This window comes from Pecten maximus, chromosome 10 (genome assembly GCF_902652985.1).
Source record: "Pecten maximus chromosome 10, xPecMax1.1, whole genome shotgun sequence".
NCBI classification, from domain to species: Eukaryota; Metazoa; Mollusca; class Bivalvia; order Pectinida; family Pectinidae; genus Pecten; species Pecten maximus.
The window spans coordinates 38,328,479-38,352,404 of record NC_047024.1 but is presented as its reverse complement, the minus strand read 5'-3'; the positions used below and the strand labels follow the sequence as shown (position 1 = coordinate 38,352,404).

Here is a 23,926-nt window from a genome sequence, read left to right as displayed (position 1 = left end):
ACTTTCATACTCCTTCACGGTATCCCAACCACAGGAAGATTTGTCAGCAATACGAATGAGTTTGTTTCTTTTATGAATAAGAGTCTTGATTTTCGACAGGCTCAACAAAGTAGAGTTTGCGTCACTTTTATGAACAGCTTTCTCTGCTAGTTCAAGTTCGTCAAGCACTTCTGTGTTAAACTCAAATTGTTTCTGGTTACCATTAAACTTGAACTTTACCTCTCTTTCCTTTTTCAACCGTTTGAAAGGATTAGCAGATAGGACCTGCTCATCTCGTATATCTTCACGGAGACTTTTTAGTCTTTCATCCAGGTAAGTAGTGAATAAGCCTAATGCCTGGAAAGCGTCATTGCTGGCTGGTTCCTTTTCTGGAGGAGTAGGATGAGAATCAATGATTTCCTCTAAACTTTCCTTCTCAGACATGTCAATGTGAACCCAAGTGATAAGGGAATAGAGAAAACACGTCCGTATAGTACAATGGCTAGGCAAACACAGACACCTGTACGTGTCATCACTGTCCTAAGACTACCTATCGTACGTGCCAATAATGCGGCACGTGCTGAACTCTGACCCAAACACTCATTTACATAACTATGATAAATCTATTTATCACACTCTAGACAGATGGAAAATGTAGAGACTCCCACACCCAAAAACCTGCAAATCAACAAAGCTCGTCCTTCCATTGAAATTCTTCTCTCCAGACAAAGCCAAAAGGAATCGTGCTTCTCGCAACCCAACTCTAATTGTTACTGCAACCAGCATGTAAACAACAGCATTGAAATCATGCTAACATCTAAACTTAATAACTTTAAAGAAGAGCCGAGAAAGACCATGGATATACAACAGCTAAAACTTCAACACGAAGTAGAAACTAACAATCTGCAAATGAAAATCCACCTGTTAGAGATGAAGCTAGAAAATCAAAGGTCAAATACGGGACTCGAGACACCCGGGAGCTCACGTCATACCCACTCTGCGAACCCTGCACCAATTCGGCCAACAGCCGCTATACCAAACAGTGACACCTAACATAGTGCAACAACCAGCTAATTATGTCACCCAAGCAACAGGCTTTATGAAGGGAAGAAAACATGATATAGCTGCACCAACCTCACTTCCACAAGCGAATGATGGTATGCATCAGCAGGCTGATGATATGTTGGCACAACAACAACACCAATATCAGTTAATACCACAAAGGGTCATGCCAGTATGTATACCATACCCAACCCAGAGAAAGCCAGAGTGTACCAATGCAGTTACCAAGAAGCACAAGGCAAAGACCAAAGAAACATCCAAGCACGCTGTACAAAACAAGGGGTAATGAAAAAACTACCACCATCCAATGCACAGAAGCAACACCCCCTGAAAAGTCAGCCCCTCAAGGACTCGCTGAGAAGAGGAGGCCAACCGAGGAGGTGCATGAAATCAATACTGACCCCAAACCTGTCTGCCATGTCAATGTGTACATGCCCTCTAGTAACGACCTGTCGGAATACAGAGATGTGCTTGGACAACTGCAAGAAATTCATTACAAATACTCAATGTTACACCTAGTTATCATCGCCGGAGACCTGAATGCAATGCCGCTTAGAAAACAGTCGCCAAGAGACCTTGCTCTGAAGGAATTTGTCAAAAAGAACTGTCTATACTCGGCTGCCTCTTCAGATACCCCAACTTTCCACACCCATAATGGGAAATTATTCTCACATATCGACCACTTTCTGCTTCCAAAGAGCTCTAGAAACCAGTATCCATCTCAGACATGGACCCCACAAACACCTCGGATCATATACCAATCTTCATAGAAATCTTATCTAAATAGCCTTAATAAGAGTAAAACCTCGACAGCGCCACATCAAACTGAAACCAAATTGGGACAAATGCAATATGGACGTATACCAGGAATCCCTGGCAACTGACCTTAATAAACTCATCGCTAACCAACCTAATAACAGCGTTGAGAAAGATTGATTTACAAGTTCTGAAATCAGGCAAAGCCGCAATACCAAAATACATAAAGCAAATTATGAGGCATCACAATCTCCAATGTGTTCTCGAAAGTTTTGAATCGGTTATCAATTCTAGACTAGAAGAAATTTTGGACCCAAAACAAAATCCACTCCAAAGAGGATTCACATCAGGTGTCTCACCACTTGGGGCTGTTCTAATGGTCTCGGAAGCAATTATAAATGCGAAAGACAACAGTAAAGACCTCTTTCTAGCGACGCTTGATGCGCAGAAAGCATTCGACACAGTAAACCATGAAATTCTGTTCAACAAACTATACCATGCAGGTGTTAAAGGCCCTCTATGGATCCTGCTAAGAAACATGTACAAAAAATCTAGCATTAAAGTCACATGGGAAAACAACCTTTCAGAGGAAGTACATCTTAAGCAGGGAACTAAGCAGAGAGCTAAACTCTCCACCACCCTTTACAAAGTCTATATAACAACTCTATCCTGAACAGCATTAGGAGCACAACCATGGGAGCCCATCTAGGGGACATAAACGTATCGTGTCCAACCTGTGCAGATGATATAGCTCTGCTAGCAAACAGCTCCCATGAAATGCAAACAATGCTGGACCTGATAAATTATCATACTGAGCTGGACCGAGTTACCATCAACCCATCAAAATCGGACCTAATAGTATATGCTAACAGCAAAAACCAAGACATATCCATCAACATAGGGCAAGACATGGTTAATCCAACCTCCGAAACCTAGCACCTAGGCATAACCCGTCACAAAAGCAACAAGGCCAATGTCGAAGAAAGAATCAAGTGTGCAAGGAATACCATCTATGCTCTTCTAGGAGCAGGCTTGTATGCAAAAACTGACATGTCACCAGTAACAACACAAGCTCTGGAAGTCATATGCCGTTCCACGTCTAACTTACTGGCTAGAAGTCATGACGGTAACAACAGCTAACACAGAAAAAATTGAGCTAGTCCATAGGAAAATTCTTAAACAACTTCAAGGCCTAACAAAAGGCACAGCATGCACAGCAGTATACACTCGTATTGGAGCTGAGCCAATTACCATAACCCTCGAAAAGAACATCCTAACTTTCTTCGTGAACATTGCCAGGAATAAATCCTCTATCGAAAATGAAATAATCCGCCGGTCACTTATAATGTGCAATCACGGCAGCCCGGCCTTTGCTGCAAGAGCGGCAAGACTCCTAGACAAGTACAACCTATCATCAGCATGGTCAATCCTCCAAAATCCTCCTAAAAAAGCAGTATGGAAAAGAATCATAAAAGCGGCAACAAATGACCATTGGAAAACAATATGCCTAGACAACCAAAGCAATCATTCATCTTTACGCTTCCTACAGATACAGGACCAGCCCCTGTCCAGAGCTCATAATATATGGGCGATTGTCAGCCCGTCTACAAGAGATGACAAAGCTGCAGAAATCAAACCCCGCTTAGTTACCAACACATACAACCTGCAATGCAGAACTGCAAAGTTTAACAACAACCCGGATAAGACCTGCCTACTTTGCAAAAAAAGAGGACGACAACATTTCACACTTTCTAACTCGTTGTTCTAAGTTGAAAGAAAATAGATCAATTCACCTGCAAAAAATTGCTAATCTGCTGCTGAAGGAAATGGGGCCTAGAAGCTTCAATGATTTCAAAGGGAAGATCTCCTTGTACAACTCATACTAGATCCAACTTCAAGTAAACTGCAAGAGGTCACAACCTTTAGTAGCAAGATCAAGCATGAACTTGAAAAGCGAACAAGGATGCTGTGCTATGCTCTTCACCTGAAGCGTGCAGCGATCCTGTCTGCCAATTCCAGTGTGTGAACAGAACTGATAATTCATGAACTTTAAAAAAAGCCTCCACCTTATCTGTCTAAGCCAGAATGCAGGGGGAGGGATAGGGCAAAAGCTAAATCTTCTCTCAAGACCCAAATAAGGTAGAATCAAATACTCTTCATAGGTGGAAGGGTCTTATGGTGCTTTACTAAATTTATGAATTTCATGACCCTTGGGTCACACATTTGCCCCTGGGGAGGGGGTAAATTTTACTAAACTTTGTATAGGGAAATCACATTTTTGACTATGCTTTGTTTAATTTCTATTGGAATTCATTCTAACTTTGTTAACATTATCAGCATTGGATGACAGGTCAATGGTATACACGTTTGCCCTTACTGACCCCTAGGGGCTGACAGGCGGGGCCAAAAATGGTAAATTAAATTAACTGAAATATTTCAAATCTCAGTTTAATATTCCCACTGGAGTGCAGCAAGGCAGTCTTAAGGTAGTATATGTTAATGAAGATTAAATATTTACTTTTCTAATTTTCAGTATCAAGTAAAATTGTCCAATCACAAAACAGATGTCAACATTGTGCTCAGCATGCCATAACACATCGATTTATTATTTTTCATGAGAATCGGACGTCTAATTTCCGATAAACCCGAAGCCTTCGATGTGCAACCATTTTTTTTCATTTCAAAGCATATCTTATACTTATCCATTCTTCATTTCCATTTCAATGTCCCAAATAGAACAACAGTTACAGTTGAAAATATTTTGATTAAGGAAGGTTATAGCTTGTCCAGGCTGCGAGAAACCAATTCACATTCAGCTTTAACACTGTCAGTATAATGCATGCCTTAAAAGACTCTCAAGTGGCCAATTCATCAGTGAACATCATCTTTATATAACCTTTGCTGTTGTGATGTCACTAAAGCTTTCATGAAGTTGGTGTTGTAATCTCTATGACTATTTATTTCCAACTGTCCAAAATCAGGGAATTGCCTTCTGTATCTCACTGTATATAGTAAGAGGCAATAAGCTGAAACCCCATATATAGGATCAGATTCTCTGAAGTCTTCTGTTAAGAGGAGCACCTCAGAATAAGGGCTGGTGCACATCATGTTGATGGTAGGAAGCTACTAAACATCACAAGTGAACATTAAGTCTTGATGAAAAAGAGTAAAACTTAAGAGTTTAACCATCATGAAATAAGTTTGTTAAACTATGCGACATATGTAATCGGAAAATTAATAAACTTCTTTCCCAATGGTTGACTGGTCCATCGAAAACTGTTAAAGGGTTATACCAGGTATTAAATCCCTCAATGTGTAATGCCTACTCATTCGTTGGTTGTCTGTCAACTTTGATGTATGGCTGCTTTTAGTGATAATCTTATGTGATAATTACATTCCATTATTTAGTACTGACCCTGAGGATTAGTAACTAGATATGGTATCACTACTGATGGTCTGGCCAATCAGTTTTAATAATTTAGAAATAAAGTGTATATACTATTCAATATTCCATGAACAAACATTAATGATAAAACAAAACAATAAAACCATTCAAACCTGTTTGTGACAATATGTTTCATCACAATTTCATTTAATCAAGCTGATTAATTGAAGACACTAATTGTTCAAAGTAAATGGCTTTTGAATCTCTGTTATCTCTGTTATAAACCAGAGTTAAAACAAAGTGGTCATCCTTGGCAGACTGGCTGCTATCTGATCAACATGGAAATCTGTTAATCCAATCTCTTCTTATCAGGAAACATTCTTTGTGTATGGCAAGGAATTAGTCAAATTTCACTGGTTTGCAAATCTGAAATTACTTCAAAGCAAAATCCAGATCTACGGGATCTCATTAACACAGAACGGCCAATGACTTCAGTCATGAACACAGCCTTGGACAAACAGTGCCAGTTTTCTGTGAACACCAGTACTGTCAGTTCTTCATTTGACATGCCTCTTTCAATATCATCACAATACAGAAATACTTTTCCTTCACACTGCTGGCAATGTATACCTATGAATACGTTGACCAGACTTTATTCCTCATTGTATTGTGCTACTGCATACAGGAAAAGTTGTGATGGTTGAAAGTCTCCAAATGTCTGTTAAAAAATATTCTCACAAAATTTCACTATTTGATAGGAGCCTGTGGTATCTGTGAGGCATCTACAGTGTCCAGAGATTTTAAGAGACGAAACAAACCAGCTGCTTCCCGAATTCTGCTGAACTCAATACAAAATGCCTGCACTTCGATGAATATATCCTGGAAAATATAAAACAAACTTAAATTAATTCTAGCTCATTGCTGAAGAAATACATTGCAATTATGTTATGTTTTGTTATAATGTGATGTTGAGAACATAAATATTGAAATATTGAAATTTCTTGTAAAGCTGTTTTGAATACGTTACAGAAAGTGATCCAATGATACAAAAGGTAAAGTTGAAATGAAATTTAAACAGAATATGTTGAGGGATGTGATACCTTGACATCGATGATTTTGTTTCTGATGAGAGACTGAAGGAAGACACAGACAAGTCGGACAAGTCTGTTTTGTAGGTACCGGTCTCGTATTGTTTCACATGTCGATATACAGTTAGAGATGTACAGGTGGATAAACTCAGAAGGTAGCTCTACTGCCTAAAAATATCAAAACATATGTGTGTTGTATCTTTAGCAAAATACTTTCATCAATATCCCCCACTTACAAACATGTTGATGAAAATATTCGTATTAACACATGTTGGAAATAACCTGTTGTCTTTAATAGCAAGATATGTTTATTAAATTACAAGTTGAACATTTCTGATGGTATACATGTATATGTACTTATTATGATGATATTACATGTATATACATTTGGCAATTGCTTGTTACTTACTGTAGTGAGTCGGTTGACCACCTCCATAGAATGCAGTGACATCTCCATATTAACCAGCACTGAGAAATATCTGTAGAGATACAAGTCAAAACTGTCTAGCAACTGAGCCAATATTCAATCATTTACAACTATCAGTCAATAACCCCGCCAATATGATCTCTATCAATAAAATTATTTGAGGTCATGATCCGATTTCTAGACCTAGCATCTTCAGACATAATTTTATAAATCCCGGTCAAGTAGAGAAAAATAGCTCTAAAGTCTTCAAGATGGGATAATAGTGTATTAAGCAATTAGTTAACTAGTACAAATGTACTAAAAACTGTTTCATTTATGAATTAAGTAAATAAATTACTTCATATGTCAACCGATTTTGTTTCAGAATGCATTTTATGTTATGACACATTGAGCTTATTTGATGCGGTATACTTCAAAATCAAAACCTGATAGACTGTTAACTAACCAATGGTTTCTTTGTGTAGTTAGCGACAGGTCTACTATCAAATCAAACCATCCTCACTTTTTACCTTATATTGATGATATTTACTGGGGTGACTTACTCTGTAACCTGATATTTAGTAGTGACTTACTCTGTAACCTGATATTTACTAGTGACTTACTCTGTAATCTGATATTCACTGGTGACTTACTCTGTAACCTGATATTTACTAGTGACTTATCTGTACCTGATATTAAGTAGTGACTTACTCTGAACTGATATTTAATGGTGACTTACTCTGTAACCTGATATTACTGGTCGACTTACTCTGTAACTGATATTCAGTAGTGAATTACTCTGTAACCTGATATTTACTGGTGACACTCTGTAACCTGATATTACTGGTGACTTACTCTGTAACCTGAATTTATTGGTGACTTATCTGTAAACCTGATATTAAGTAGTGACTTACTCTGTAACCTGATATTAAGTAGTGACTTACTCTGTAACCTGATATTTACTGGTGACTTACTCTGTAACCTGATATTTACTAGTGACTTACTCTGTAACCTGATATTTACTGGTGACTTACTCTGTAACCTGATATTTACTAGTGACTTACTCTGTAACCTGATATTAAGTAGTGACTTACTCTGTAACTGATATTTACTAGAGACTTACTCTGTTACCTGATATTTATTGGTGACTTACTCTGTAACCTGATATTAAGTAGTGACTTACTCTGTAACCTGATATTTACTGGTAACTTACTCTGTAACCTGATATTTACTAGAGACTTACTCTGTAACCTGATATTAAGTAGTGACTTACTCTGTAACCTGATATTTACTGGTGACTTACTCTGTAACCTGATATTTACTAGTGACTTACTCTGTAACCTGATATTTACTAGTGACTTACTCTGTAACCTGATATTAAGTTGTGACTTACTCTGTAACCTGATATTTACTAGTGACTTACTCTGTAACCTGATATTTACTAGTGACTTACTCTGTAACCTGATATTAAGTAGTGACTTACTCTGTAACCTGATATTAAGTAGTGACTTACTCTGTAACCTGATATTTACTGGTGACTTACTCTGTAACCTGATATTTACTAGTGACTTACTCTGTAACCTGATATTTACTGGTGACTTACTCTGTAACCTGATATTCACTAGTGACTTACTCTGTAACCTGATATTAAGTAGTGACTTACTCTGTAACTGATATTTACTAGAGACTTACTCTGTTACCTGATATTTATTGGTAACTTACTCTGTAACCTGATATTTACTAGAGACTTACTCTGTAACCTGATATTAAGTAGTGACTTACTCTGTAACCTGATATTTACTGGTGACTTACTCTGTAACCTGATATTTACTAGTGACTTACTCTGTAACCTGATATTTACTAGTGACTTACTCTGTAACCTGATATTTACTCGTGACTTACTCTGTAAACTGATATTTACTCGTGACTTACTCTGTAACCTGATATTTACTAATGACTTACTCTGTAACCTGATATTTACTAGTGACTTACTCTGAACCTGATATTAAGTAGTGACTTACTCTGTAACCTGATATTTACTGGTGACTTACTCTGTAACCTGATATTTACTAGTGACTTACTCTGTAACCTGATACTTACTGGTGACTTACTCTGTAACCTGATATTTATTGGTGACTTACTCTGTAACCTGATATTAAGTAGTGACTTACTCTGTAACCTGATATTTACTGGTAACTTACTCTGTAACCTGATATTTACTAGTGACTTACTCTGTAACCTGATATTTATTGGTGACTTACTCTGTAACCTGATATTTACTGGTGACTTACTCTGTAACCTGATATTTACTAGTGACTTACTCTGTAACCTGATATTTACTGGTGACTTACTCTGTAACCTGATATTTACTGGTGACTTACTCTGTAACCTGATATTAAGTAGTGACTTACTCTGTAACCTGATATTTACTAGTGACTTACTCTGTAACCTGATATTTACTAGTGACTTACTCTGTAACCTGATATTTACTCGTGACTTACTCTGTAAACTGATATTTACTGGTGACTTACTCTGTAACCTGATATTTACTAATGACTTACTCTGTAACCTGATATTTACTAGTGACTTACTCTGAACCTGATATTTAGTAGTGACTTACTCTGTAACCTGATATTTACTGGTGACTTACTCTGTAACCTGATATTTACTGGTGACTTACTCTGTAACCTGATATTAAGTAGTGACTTACTCTGTAACCTGATATTTACTGGTGACTTACTCTGTAACCTGATATTTACTGGTGACTTACTCTGTAACCTGATATTTACTAGTGACTTACTCTGTAACCTGATATTTACTGGTGACTTACTCTGTAACCTGATATTAAGTAGTGACTTACTCTGTAACCTGATATTTATTGGTGACTTACTCTGTAACCTGATATTAAGTAGTGACTTACTCTGTAACCTGATATTTACTGGTGACTTATTCTGTAACCTGATATTTACTAGTGACTTACTCTGTAACCTGATATTAAGTAGTGACTTATTCTGTAACCTGATATTTACTAGTGACTTACTCTGTTATCTGATTTGACTGCATAAGTCTTAGTAAAACTTCTATAGCTACTAGAGGATTCTTCTCCACCAGGTCAGGCAACTGTAAAACAAACAGAGAGGCTGTAGATGTTTTTTATACTGTAATAGTCATAAATTAAGGTTCGTGTTAAATGTTAATTTAAAGATTACCACAATAATTAAATTTTAATATCGCACTGTGCCCTAGGTAGAGGAGACAAACATGTTACCTTACTTTGCTGGCTGAGAATTAATTACTTATACATATACATAGATGGTAACTTACCTATGCTGGGATAAGAATTATATATGGTAACCTACCTTCGCAGGGGTGAGACCTATGTGGTAGACAAGTTTAGGGTCCTTCTCCAGTTCACCAAGGAGCTGTTGTTGTTGTGAAAGTATGAGGGGGCCCTTGAAAGCCTTTGACATGAGCCTCTTCACCTCAAAGCCAGCAGAGCTGCTCACACACATTGTAGTGTCCCATGCAATGTTGTAGTCACCCTCCACAGGGTTCAGCCAACACAACTGACACAAATATATAAATTACAAGGATCATATCAAATTCTACACTCCAAGTGAAAATTGTATTGTACAGTACAGCCCAGTTTTCTAAAGGGAATTGAAAATATTTCAATGTGATTTTATTGAAATAAAATTTAACATAATAAATTTGAATTATCAGAAAATAAAACTTTGTATTTTTCAGAGTTCTGAAGATGCATTTATATATTTCCTTATAGAATATGAAATCAAACTTGGATTCCATTTTACATTATCTGATATATGTATTGCACTCCAATTTTATACTTATTTGCAATTAACAATTAATATTACTAATATATTAACGATAATGACCCAAGACGCAAACCTGCTAATTTGCCATTATCATTTACATTCTTCATATTTTCGTCTGACAAATTAACGACACGGTAAACAAGACATTTGTATATATACTGGACCCACCTCATCTTCTGCTACATGTAATGGTGGTGCCAGCCTGATGAACTCTGGCATCATACAGTTTTCTACTGGTGGTCGTAAACCGGTCAGCAGGGCTTCTATAGTCTGTCTCTGTACATCTGGATTGATAACACCTGGCTTACCAAACTGGTCAAAACTGTAACCCAAACAAATTTCAGGTTTACTAAACTAGTCAAAACTGTGATCTAATACAAACATGATGTTAACAAAACAGTCAAGACTGAGAAAAAAGGCATTAGTTTCATAAAGAATAAAACCACATTATGATGAAATATGTTATTTAAAAGAGCTAAAATCAATTACAATTACAATGTATATCAAAATTTTGGTTATTGTTTTAAAAAAGGATGTTAGCCATTTAATAGGCCACAATAATCATGCACTTTGTGATGGAATTCAAAACAATATGAACAATGACAAGATAGCTTTTATTTCAAGATTCAGATTTTTATCAGGAATATTAAACAATAATATCTGTATTATTAATTGCTGTTAGAGAATATATGAAGCTGTATGAGCCATGCTCAGGTGAATTGGTATTCATGATTAGAGAAGATATACAGCTATATGAGCCATGCTGAGGTGGTATTTTATCTTACGAGGAGAAGATTGACCTCGTCGGTTTATTGTCAGGATCTGGTACTACACAAGGCATTGCTGATTTACTCTGGGCTGGCATCTCAGACTGTCGCTCAGCCAGTGCCAACTGTAACCCACTAACGTCAAAGTTCTAAGATAGAAAAAAAAAACTTTAACAAAATTTAACCAATATATTCCAGAAAAAAAGGGAAACTGATTAAAAGATACACAGCAGTCTGAATGCATCATTAAATTAATCATGAATAAAATTGTATTTACTGGAAAACAGCCAAAGGTATTGACAGCAAACAAATACATCTACTTCAAATTTGGTACAAGAAAAATGACCTTTTTTACATTAATATGAGTGGTCAGTTAATTTCTTAATCATATACTACATGATTAGATTGATTCAGCTGATAATCATTCAGTGACAGGAAAATTTCAAGATAATGAATGTACATTGGACATGATTTTTAAATTTATACCTGCATATTCAACACATCCATCTGTATAATATTTGTTGGAGTTTTCTTGAACATCTGAAATTAAACATATGTTTTTATTTACAGTAAAATCTCAACATGCCCACATCCCTAGTATTCAGTACTCATCAACATAGTTAATGACAGAGTAAGTGTTTGTGTAAATAAAAGGACAGTATTTATGTTGTTCTCTTAGAAACAACCGTCTCAGATTATTAGTCATGCTATCTTTGAACTGTCCCTAACATTTCAGTACATTTATTATTTAATCAAATATGAAGAAAACTTATCCTCAGTCCCAGGTAATCCTTACTTACAATAGCAAGCATACTGGTATGTCCCCTAATGGCCCTGCTAAAAGTAGTAACAGTGACCTTGACCCTAAAACCCTGAAACTTGACCTTGAACAAGATTTAATGGTCCTTTATCATTGTGAGAAGAATGATGAAAATCCCTCAAGGGATGAAGCTGCTAGAGCGCTGACAAACTTTGGCGTTCTGTACATTTGTACAAGACAGACGGAGATGAAATCTATACTCCCCCAGTTTCTCTGGTAGGGGACAAATAAGCCATATAATAATTTTTGCCTGGGTCTAAGAAAGAAAACTATTCTCTGCAAATTACTTAAAAGCAGACATTCAATTTCTGTATTTTCTTTTTTGTAAAACCTACGTTATAATACGAGAGCAAGACAAAAGTGGTAATGAATGCATACATACTTCTTTGGTGGGGCTTGAGATGAGCTGTGATAAGAAGTATCGTTCTGACGGTGAAATTGCTGGGATTGCCCAGTGAAGGTCAAATTGTCCTGCTTCCTGATTCTCTGTGGGTGGGTTCTAAAAAGATACAATTTATAATCCTAGTTACCAACTTCTATTTGTCATTCTTAATTTTCAAGTGATAATTGCTCATTGATTGATTCTGAAGGTCTTCTAGTCATTTTTTGAATACTGACTGATGTCCAGAACTACACACTAGTTATTATTTTTAAGAAGGATGAAGGTCAAGGTCATTCATTTGAACAAACTTGGTAGCCCTTCACCCCAGCATGCTACAGGCCAAATATTAGGTCTCTGGGACTCTTGGTTATTGAGAAGAAGTCGTTTAAAGATTTTAGCCTTTTTGACTCCTGTGACCTTGAATGAAAGTCAAGGTCATTCATTTGAACAAACTTGGTAGCTCTTTACCCCAGCATGATACAGGCCAAATATTAGGTCTCTGGGACTGTTGGTTATCGAGAAGAAGTCGTTTAAAGATTTTAGCCTTTTTGGCCCCTGTGACCTTGAATGAAGGTCAAGGTCATTCATTTGAACAAACTTGGTAGCCCTTCACCCCAGCATGCTACAGGCCAAATATTAGGTCTCTGGGACTCTTGGTTATTGAGAAGAAGTCGTTTAAAGATTTTAGCCTTTTTGACTCCTGTGACCTTGAATGAAAGTCAAGGTCATTCATTTGAACAAACTTGGTAGCCCTTCACCCCAGCATGCTACAGACCCAATATCAACTCCCTGGGACTCTTGGTTATTGAGAAGAAGTTGTTTAAAGATTTTAGCCTTTTTGACCCCTGTGACCTTGAATGAAGGTCAAGGTCATTCATTTGAACAAAATTGGTAGCCCTTTACCGCAGCATGCTACAGACCCAATATCAACTCCCTGAGACTCTTGGTTATTGAGAAGAAGTCGTTTAAAGATTTTAGCCTTTTTGACTCCTGTGACCTTGAATGAAAGTCAAGGTCATTCATTTGAACAAACTTGGGAGCCCTTCACCCCAGCATGCTACAGGCCAAATATTAGGCCTCTGGGACTCTTGGTTATTGAGAAGAAGTCGTTTAAAGATTTTAGCCTTTTTGACTCCTGTGACCTTGAATGACGGTCAAGGTCATTCATTTGAACAAACTTGGTAGCCCTTCACCCCAGCATGCTACAGACCCAATATCAACTCCCTGGGACTCTTGGTTATTGAGAAGAAGTTGTTTAAAGATTTTAGCCTTTTTGACCCCTGTGACCTTGAATGAAAGTCAAGGTCATTCATTTGAACAAACTTGGTAGCCCTTCACCCGAGCATGCTACAGACCCAATATCAACTCCCTAGGACTCTTGGTTATTGAGAAGAAGTCGTTTAAAGATTTTAGCCTTTTTGACTCCTGTGACCTTGAATGAAAGTCAAGGTCATTCATTTGAACAAACTTGGTAGCCCTTCACCCCAGCATGCTACAGACCCAATATCAAGTCCCTGGGACTCTTGGTTATTGAGAAGAAGTCGTTTAAAGATTTTAGCCTTTTTGACTCCTGTGACCTTGAATGAAGGTCAAGGTCATTCATTTGAACAAACTTGGTAGCCCTTCACCCCAGCATGCTACAGACCCAATATCAAGTCCCTGGGTCTTTTGGCTATTTAGAAGAAGTCGTCTAATTTTTTTTTAGCCTTTTTGAAAACAATTCCTAGCTATGAAAAAACGGAATAATACCAGGTACTTGTCATCTTGTCATTCCCTGGTGAAATTATCTGACATTAATAACAAAGACCTATTTTATTCTGTAATTTCCATACCAATAAGTGTACAAAGACAGTTGCAAATGGATTGACAGCTATTGGTTCAGTCCTGTACATCTCATAGAGTAGAAAGATAGCAGCCAGCTTTTGTGTTGGGTGTGGGAGGAGGTCTCTGTTTTGCAACAACAGCACCTAAAACAACAATATTTATAAATATTATTGAAGGTTCATTGTTCTGTGTGTGTACAAACATACAATTACTGCTGGGAATTTCAAATTATTTATATTTGATTATTAACTGATGAGTTAAATGAAATATTGCAGAATTTTTGGAATCGAAAATATGTTGTTTAAAAAATATCACTTACAATATAGCTAATTTATTCACATTCAATTACATTCATGTTGAGATTATGAAATTATTTGTGTGATTTACTAATATTTTATAAATTTGAATGTGCAGAAATATAAGAAATTATTTTTTATTTTATGTAAAAAAAAGTGCTAAGCATTTATGAAATGTATGACTTCTATAGTTACTGATTAACCATTATGTACTGATAAAAACCAGGTTGGATTATTACTTTGGAAATCTACACAAAATATTTTACCAATGCTGATCCAACTTTGAAATGGTCCTGTTTGGTGAAGTAGTGATGGAAACTTGTTGCCAAAGCTTCAAATGACTGTGTCTGGGTTGCATCTTCAGAAAGTACACTAAAAAAACAGTGTAATGGTATAAGAAGCAATTAACAAATTGTTTACTGAAGGTTATGTAAAGAATATCATCAGACATTACAGTCATTTTGTACCATAACCATTTGGTACCATGTTTTCACCATTTTGTATATATATACTGTTTTCAGCAACTCTCGTTATTTGCCCAACTTTGATCTATCACACAAACTAAGCATGTGGTACAAGGCAATACGGAACTTATTGATATAAAATCATTTATACCACTTTACAAATCTCTTGCACCACCCCAGCAGCTCGATTACGTGATATTCATATTCCGAGTGTCAATTCTTTATATGAACAAAGTGAAAACAAACATTTGACCATGGAAACACTATGAATAAAGTATAAAAACATTGTTTTACATGCTAATTTTCCACACATTACATCAGTTGAATATAATATGTCTGAAAAATAGTTCCCACTTCTTTTCCGTAAATTGTGTTTTCTTCACCATCTATCCACATGAAATAATTCTAATTTAACACAAATTATTGTAGTTGATGTTATTAAATGTCGTTTTGTTTTGAACAAAAAGCAAAACAAAAAACCAAAAAATCAACTGGAATTTGTGGAGCAGAAGGACACGGTAAACGATGGTGCATTGGGATCACCAGCTGTTCCATTAATTTAGCATCTTTTCGTTAACGTATATAGCTATCAAAAGATACAAATTTTAAAATGACTGTTCTTTATGGGGTTTTTTTTTCAAATCACCCTAGTGTAAATATATGAATTGAATGGATTTTTTTTTCATTTTCATAGTGGCTATGAATAGCTAATGCGCACCATGGGATATGTAGATAGCTTCTGCTATTCATAGCCGCCCTGAAAATTAAAAAAAAAAAATCCATTCCATCCCTATGTCAGCAAATAGATCTAATTGAAAATGTTCAATGCGAAGCAATGAGATGGCTACCTAGATTACAAAATTTATCTATGAGAAAAGGTTTACCTAGATTACAAAATTTATCTATGAGAAAAGGTTAAGAAATTGAAATTACCCACGTTATCATATACTAGGCGAATACGAAGACAGACATGTTAGAAGTTTACAAAATGATGAGTAGAGTTTACAACAAGGAATGCTGCACCTCCATGTGTCCACCAAACATAGTGTAAGAGGACATTAAAAAAAAATTCCACAAAGAGCTACACCATCACTTTAAAAAATCTCTCATCTTACAGTGAGAGCAGCATGTACATGGAACTCTCAACCAGAGGCTGTGATATCCATCCCAAATATTGACTGCTTTAAAAACAGACTGGAATTTTTTGGGGAAAATCAAGATATAGTTTACAACTAGAGCTGATTGCCAAATTTAACGAAACTGAACAATATATAACTTCAAATATCACCTGTAAATATTAGACAATTTATGTTACATAATTTGTACTTGTATCGTGTGATTTTGATTCAAGTGAAGAGGATCCCATTGGTTATTCCTGTACTGGAAATAAACTAAATATAATTGTAGCAGGCCAGGTTTTAATTGTAAATACTGTACATAGTTGTGATTGGTCGCCTTCTAGCTTCCGGCAAGGGGGAATTTCCCTTTAGCTCAGTCGGTAGAGCGGCGGACCAGTAAGCCGAGGGTCGCGGGTTCAATCGCGGCTGGCTGCACACTACTACTCCTTGAACTTTTACATTGGTGCCGCAGACCACTCCAAGCGAAAGCAAGAGGCTTCCTTGGAGATAGAACCTGGGTTGGTGTGTTCGGGGGGGCGAACACGTTTGAAGGAGGGAGTAGTGTAGCAGGCTGAACACTACTACTCCTTGAACTTTTACACAATTTATATAAATAATTGGGATACAGACTGCAAGCCTCAATATGAAGTATTTACAATATTTAATACTTCTGGTGTAATCAAAATGTCCTTAGTATACGATTTATATATAACGGTAGACTGAATATTATAAGTAAGTTCGGCCCACGCAGGTCGGTGGTTTCTTTTGTGTTATCTTAGTACATTCCGAGGATCAGTTCCGGATCTTCACTTGTAACGTTCGGCACTAAGTAACGAAAAGAATTGACCTGACATCAACATTATCAAGTACAATAACAAACCGAAAAGTGCAGTGGGAATATATACGCCGATTTGTCCGTGACTAACTATACTGTATAGTTACCGTACCGATACGTAAACGATTCTACAAGTAAACCTAAATCTAAACTATATTTCAAGTAATGCAGACATGTCATGGTACTTTAAGGCTCGTGGAAGATAAATTGAATATCTAAGCATGTAACTGAATCTAAATGATTTGATATACACGTGAAAACTATATGAAACCTTAGCAAAGATGCAAGTTCCTTCAAAGTGAGCGCCATCTTGAATTTAATATCTCGTTGAATCTCGTTGCAACAAAATTCTCTCTGTCTTTGATATGTATATATATTTATAATTCCGTTGATCATTTGTTAATATATTTGTTACAATCAAGTATTTTTTTGGCGTTGGTATAAGAATTTGATAGAAAATGTTCTAGAAAATGAAATCTCGTTAGAAACGAGAATTGGCACTGTTGACATTCTGAACGTCGCCTCCAGATCCCAGATCCAGAAGCTGCTGCTGCAGAAAGATGATTTCCGACGGTCAAACAGGCGGAACGCCCAACGTTCGGCTGATCATATCCGTTGTAATAATTGTTGGTTGTTTTACTGTGATATATCCTAGATTTTTTCATCCATTAGTACTAAAGGCGTTTGGAATGGCACAAGAACCACCAGTCAAACGTCAGCCAGGTAGGCCTCTACAGTAAAGTTGTGTACACAGTGCAAAGCTAATTAACGAAATTTATACTGATGAACAGAAACAGATCACGTATTAGTGTAACTGATAAAGCAAACAATCCCATCTAGATTTAGTGTAATTTAAAAAGACATCGGTGACAGCTATAATACTGTAATAGGTTATTTAAAAGATAGACGCAATACTACCATTTTAGTGCAAGTACTAGTACGTACTGTATATGGCTAAATACTAGGAACATAACCTGCATCATAGGAAGGCAAAGGGAGATAACTCGTAGCCTTTTGGCTTATCATTTTTTTTTGTAACCGTTGCAAAAATGGAAGTCAGCAGTCAAGTTGAAGATAGGCTCCTCTTTGCTCTGCTGTTTGATTTGTCATGAAATTCAAGCTTCTGTCGGACTACGGGACTACTATAACATTAGAGGCCGCTGGTCGACCCTTTTTCTATCGTATACAATTTTGTTGACTGCAACTGTTACACAGCGCCTGTCAAAAGTATCTCGCCGTGTAAAACCTCTAACATTGTTGGAGTACTGTCGGACCAGAATGCAGGGATCAAATGGAGACTCCAACAAAACTGAGAACATTATTTATGTGAAACCTGATGGTCAACTTCTGCTGGTGTCCTACACATATTCAAGACTGCATTCAGTGTGGTTGCAAGCTAAGCAGTTCGGAAGCTCTGAAGAACGACGGAAATAACAAAGCACGCGAAAGATTGGCTGTGATTTTGAGATTTTAGTTCATCATTGGCCTACTGGCTACAGAGCACATTCTCAGCGGCACAGTTGCTCTTTCCAACAGTCTACAGTCAGTGGATTGTGACCTAATCGAAGCCATTGTCAAAAGCAGGACTGTAATCAATACACTTACAAATGAACAAGCTTGTGACAGTGTGTGGGATGATTTGTATGACCATGCTGTCAGTATAACACAGGCTATTGTATTCAGCCTTGTGTGCCGAGGCAGTCTGGACAATAGCATCAACGTGCAAACTACCAGTTACGTACTCAAGCCAAAGCAGTACTGAAAAGTAGGTTTGTTCAATGTTTTCCTGGACCACTTACTATCTGAGTTGGAGACAGCTGCTGGAAAGCGAGGGTTAAGAATCAAAGCAGAGGCTCTTTTCTCACGTAAACTTCAGCAACTACTTAATGACATCATTCATCATACTGTGTATGATGCCTTTGAAGCTGACATATCTGACAAGGCCTTTTATATAATTACCTGATGGTAGTTCGGCAGTAGAGAACCAGTTTGGTAGCAGTTCCAATCAATGATCAGCAGAAAGGTGATGTCATAGATAGATCAAATAGAGTTTTGTATATGGAACATTTTAGTATTCTCTTGTGCATGCTCACATCCACAGCCTCAGCTGAACGATTTTTCAGTTCCATGAAAAGAATCAAAACCTAATTACAAAGCACAATGACGACAGGGTGGCTTTCTGCTCTTGCTGTCGAACCGGAGATTGAACCCATGACCTATGGCTAATAAGTCCACCGCTCTACCGAATGAGCTAAAGGGAAATTCCCCTTAGCACAAAGCCAGAAGGTGACCATATCACTAAATATGCTATCAACAATTGAAACCTGCCACATATCTCCCTTTCAAATGAGTTCATACTCAAATATACGTCAACTCAGGTTTTATCTTCAACGAAGTCTCTCGGCCTCCTATAGCTTGCACGTATTGTGGTCAACAGCACCAAATGTAACAGGAAAGCGAGTAGTGTGCCCCCACCGGTGATCAAAACTGCAACCCTTGGCTTACTGGTCCGCTGCTGCACTGGCTTACTGGTCCGCTGCTGCACTGACAGAGCTAAAGGGAAATTCTCCCAGTGAGAAGCTAGAAGATAACCATGTCACTATATATATATATATACACTAAATGATTCGCAATTAAAACCTACCACACATAGCTTAAGTCTGATGAAAATTTGATTGTTGGAGTGGGACTCAAACTAGGTACCAACCTCCAGTTTTCAGAAATCGTCAAAAAAAATTACAAATAAACTGAATACAGTATAAAAGATATCTCCCATAATTACAGTTGTATCTTAGGAAGTGCTAATATTTTTATTTGTGGTCTGCTTGGAGACGCAAATGCCCGCATTCAGCTACTATTGATAAATTTTGAAAACAATGGGAGCGAGGGCAAAGGCCAAAGGGATTGGCATACTGTGAGATGTGTCGCTTTGCACACATATTAAAGAAGTAATACTGGTTTAACAACTCATGGGCCTTTATATAGGGGTTGGATGACATGTTACATATCAGGGGCTGGATCTCGCCACCTATATTGGATTGTGTATCTTTTAACTGGTAATTTTAGACTTAAGTTAAGTATTTTGTTGGGTGCAATGAAGCAAGATTGATCAGTGTCAAACTAACAAGCATGATCTGACCATATAGCTCAAGGTCAAAGGGAAAGTTTTTAAAAACACTATTTAGTTTACAAATCTTAAAAGGTGAAAATTACACGATCTTTCAAATATTACAAGCAGTTTGATAATTTTTGTTTGAAAGATTCATAATTGCATAACTCTTATGGGAACATGCATGTTTTCCCCTGCTGCCTTTTATTTGAATCAATTTTGTAAGGTATATTTTATGACAGTTATAAGTGAATAATCACAATTCAGCTGCAGGTTAGTAGAGTTTCAAATATTTCTCATGAAAATCAAGTTCAGACTATTCTCATTACTGTATTTGCCTGTAGGCTTGTTCTGTGTACTTAAATGCATTGTCTACTACTGCTGTACAAATTTAAGATATAATAAAAATAAAATTACTTTGTGTTCAGATTTCCCACCTCACCGAGGTGGTGGTGGACATGGTCCCCCCAGTGGTCAACAAGATGACATCAAACAACACATGCGGGTAAGTCTAGGTCTACTGTAATTCCATTTTACATAGTTGATAGTTTTAAATGTTAAGATGCATGATTTATCAGCCTTATTCAATCAAGTTTTCTGAGCAAATTTTGACCACATTATCATCTCAGTAATACTTTGTCCTTTGATAACGCATCTACTTCTTGTATGTTATATTCAAGTCCTCTTCCCACACTGCTTATGGAATTTTATAATCATCAGTTGCCAGTGGGTTCAGAATGGGAAAGATTGTGTTATCAAAATGATAATAGGAAAGATTAAGAATTATAGCAAAAGCTAGAAATTAAATGTTTTACAAAGTAAGCAACTAAACAAAGGTCCTGTGTTGACGAAATATGGTTTCATGTTAAATGTTGGATGATCATCTGAATACATGTTTGAAACATTTTGCAGAAAAAAAAAATGAATTGAAAAAGTAGCACCATATAGAATGCTATATCATTTGGATGGTGCCTGAAATTTGGTGTGAAAGAGTCCTCTAAAGCTCAAATTCCTGAACATTGTTTCTCTTTCATAGCCTGGTCCTCATCCTGGCATGCGAGCATCGGCTGAAATGAACAAACAGAAACATGCAAGTGGTGGCAGAGGAGGCATCATGGGAATGGTTCTGCCAATGTATGCTGTGGGCATTGTAGTTTACCTCATCTACACTTTATTCAAGGTATGTTCATGTTCTGTCTTTAAAGATATGGATTACAAGTGACATTTTGACATCTTAATTGTCAGCTACTGGGATGCATTACTCTGCCGTTTCAAGGTACCTCCAAATTACATCAATAATGCATGGAGTAATGATAGTTAGCCTATTGAAACGTTACTTAAACCTTTGAAGTGAGTTCATAACGGGTAAGCAATACTACAGGGGATTGAAATGTTCCTATGATCCTCTTGAGTCATAGGAATGTATCAAGCATGTGTATACCTGTGAGCAATACAGGCCTATCTGGCCTTTTGAAATTTGATAAAGCTTTGTTTATTATTTGGTTGATTTTTATATCAATTTTCGACATTACAGGTGTTTAATAAGCAAGGGAAGGGAGACATTCGTCGTCGACAGCAGGAAGATCAACAGAGGCGAGGCCTGGCATACAGGGGAGGTAATGGAGGCCAATATAGAGAGGCGGTTAGTACTTACACTGGGAGTGAGCCCACACCTTTGAGGGATGCCTATGGAGAGACTCCTGAGGATAAGCTTGCAAACATTGAGGATGTACTGAACAAAGCAGAGGACAAAAATCTCAGTAAGTCAGCAAGGCCATTTAATTTTGTATGCTAGTATTTATAGCTACCATGTGAATTGTTTGTAGGACACAATCCTTCAAGTAAATGATATCTCGTGATGAGATGATTTGTATATATGTCCATCTTTTGTACTGACAGGTGAGTTACAGATGCAAGATCTGCAGCGTCGCCTACAGGAGACAGAGGCACAGATGGCTAATATTCTCAAGGCCATGAATACTGTGTCGACCAAGGTTGTAGATGCTGCTGATGAAGATGATAGCGAGGAACAGTTATTGAAAGCTAAGGTTAGTGCTTTATACAATATTATAAATACGGCTAAAAATATACATGAAAAATTAATATGTACCTGATTTCTTAAAAAAATGTCATTACGAAGCACTTAGAAACAACAATTGCCTACTAGATATTTTTATATCCTGTATTTAATCTTAGGAAAAGGAAAACAAATCCAATGACTCAAGTCCAGACATCAGTAGCTATGAAGTGATTGACAAATCTAAGGGAGATAAGTCCAAGAGCTCCTCACCTGAGGTGGAGACGCTGACTGCAAGGGAGCTCGACAATGATGAGCAAGGAGAGAAGGCAAAAACAGGCGAAATGGAGGAGGACTCCGAAGGCAAGAGTGAAGAAAAGGAAAAGGATGATGATGCAGAAATTGAGGAAGTGTTATTGGAGGATAAGAAGGATGAAGAAGAGGAAGAGGGAGAATCAAGTGTGAGAAAAAGGAAAGCCCATCCTATATCTGACTGAATCATCAGTCATTGCCACCTAGTTTGGTCTCATTCTGAATCTTTTACAAAGAAAGCATAAAATATTGTGTATGAGAGAGGCAAATAGCTGTTACATTTTTGTCTGTTGTAATGATTGATATAAGATCTATCATTAATTTAACTTCAATAGAAATGAATTGACATAAATGCAGGAGAAAGTATAAAAGATATTTTTTAGAAAACATTCTCAGGCAATTCCATAAAACCATTTCCAAAACTTTCATGAGCTCCAATATTGTACCAGAGATCTACCTTCGTAGTGGGTACACAAAAATTGGAGAAAGTCTTGCAGCATGAATCCAGAAACCGAATGTCTGAGTCCAAAAACCACTGTAATTCATTATTTAGTCTTTGAAGTAGAATTGCAAACAGGTGCAACTGGATTTATTTTCTTGACACTGTAATGGAGGACACATTATACAATCATTATGTTTTAACATATGGATGTTATATTTTGTTTAAAATATAAAGAAAGTGTTTTTTAAGAAATCAAAGGAAAAGGGGGGAAAAGCTAGATTAATAATTTTAGTATAAAGTCTGTAAGAGTTCGAATCAAAATGTTAATAGATTGAATGGAATTCTAGTCAGTTTATAGTCCCACAGCTATAGACATTCCCATCCATGTTACTGAGAATGTCCTCAATTAAGTTGTGTATTACATATTCAGAAGTTTTCAGTTCTAATAACATGATATAATTGTACAATATATTTGGTGTGTAAGAAACAACATTTTTTATACATTTTCATACTAAAAAAAATATTGCTTCAGTTCAGTTGAAGTTTGTGAGAGATATAGATATAACATGTATAAGACCAGATTTAATATTCTTTGTGACTATTGATATCTTTTATCACTTTAAACAATTGACAAAAAATAAACCTGAACTTAAACCGAGAAATAAAACTTTGTTAATTAAAAAAATAGTTGTAAAACTACATGAATCGCATAGTGTTTAGTTGTTTTGCATAATGTAATTGAGTTTGTCGAAATTAAGGGATGGTATTTTTCTTTAATGCTGAAAAAGTTGTCGGAAGATTTATTATTCTGAGGAATAGTTGTAAATAAAAAAGAAATACATGTATATGGAAATATATTAGTTGTTGGTGTATTTTGTCAGGATAAATTTCAATAAGTCCATTTATGAGATACATGTACTAAGTGATTGGTAAGAATCTGATAACAAGACATGTACCAATTATTAACATACAGTGTCCTCAAACATGTCATATTCATTGTATCAAGACAGACAACATACAATTATTAG

General features: G+C 36.6%; 2 protein-coding genes across 2 annotated transcripts; one reads left to right on the top strand and one right to left on the bottom strand.

Annotated features, from left to right (window-relative positions):
* Positions 1–5,348: 5,348 nt before the first annotated feature.
* LOC117336888 (CCR4-NOT transcription complex subunit 11-like) lies at positions 5,349–17,387 on the bottom strand. Its single transcript, XM_033897627.1, has 12 exons — positions 17,290–17,387; positions 14,868–14,973; positions 14,314–14,448; positions 12,482–12,598; positions 11,766–11,819; positions 11,298–11,428; positions 10,681–10,834; positions 10,036–10,242; positions 9,717–9,796; positions 6,680–6,749; positions 6,283–6,438; positions 5,349–6,061 (listed from the first exon to the last, which is right to left on the bottom strand). The coding sequence occupies exons 1-12, from the start codon at positions 17,325–17,327 to the stop codon at positions 5,930–5,932; spliced, it is 1,380 nt and encodes a 459-aa protein (XP_033753518.1). The 5' UTR covers positions 17,328–17,387; the 3' UTR covers positions 5,349–5,929.
* Positions 17,388–17,510: 123 nt separating this feature from the next.
* Positions 17,511–23,117, top strand: LOC117336889 (resistance to inhibitors of cholinesterase protein 3-like). The gene is made up of 6 exons (XM_033897628.1): positions 17,511–17,741; positions 20,556–20,632; positions 21,164–21,307; positions 21,662–21,887; positions 22,027–22,175; positions 22,324–23,117. Exons 1-6 carry the CDS (start codon positions 17,579–17,581, stop codon positions 22,639–22,641), a joined length of 1,077 nt encoding a protein of 358 aa, XP_033753519.1. The 5' UTR covers positions 17,511–17,578; the 3' UTR covers positions 22,642–23,117.
* Positions 23,118–23,926: the final 809 nt, after the last annotated feature.

Excerpts from the sequence above, each read along its gene's own strand:
- LOC117336888 (XM_033897627.1), bottom strand. The coding sequence starts at position 17,327 with ATGGCGCTCACTTTGAAGGAACTTGCATCTTTGCTAAG. Across the intron at positions 11,429-11,765 it reads TGGATGTGTTGAATATGCAG|AACTTTGACGTTAGTGGGTT; the intron begins GTATAAATTTAA and ends TTTCTATCTTAG. Across the intron at positions 10,243-10,680 it reads TACATGTAGCAGAAGATGAG|TTGTGTTGGCTGAACCCTGT; the intron begins GTGGGTCCAGTA and ends TATTTGTGTCAG.
- LOC117336889 (XM_033897628.1), top strand. The coding sequence starts at position 17,579 with ATGATTTCCGACGGTCAAACAGGCGGAACGCCCAACGTTCGGCTGATC. Across the intron at positions 20,633-21,163 it reads ACATCAAACAACACATGCGG|CCTGGTCCTCATCCTGGCAT; the intron begins GTAAGTCTAGGT and ends TCTCTTTCATAG. Across the intron at positions 21,888-22,026 it reads AGCAGAGGACAAAAATCTCA|GTGAGTTACAGATGCAAGAT; the intron begins GTAAGTCAGCAA and ends TTGTACTGACAG.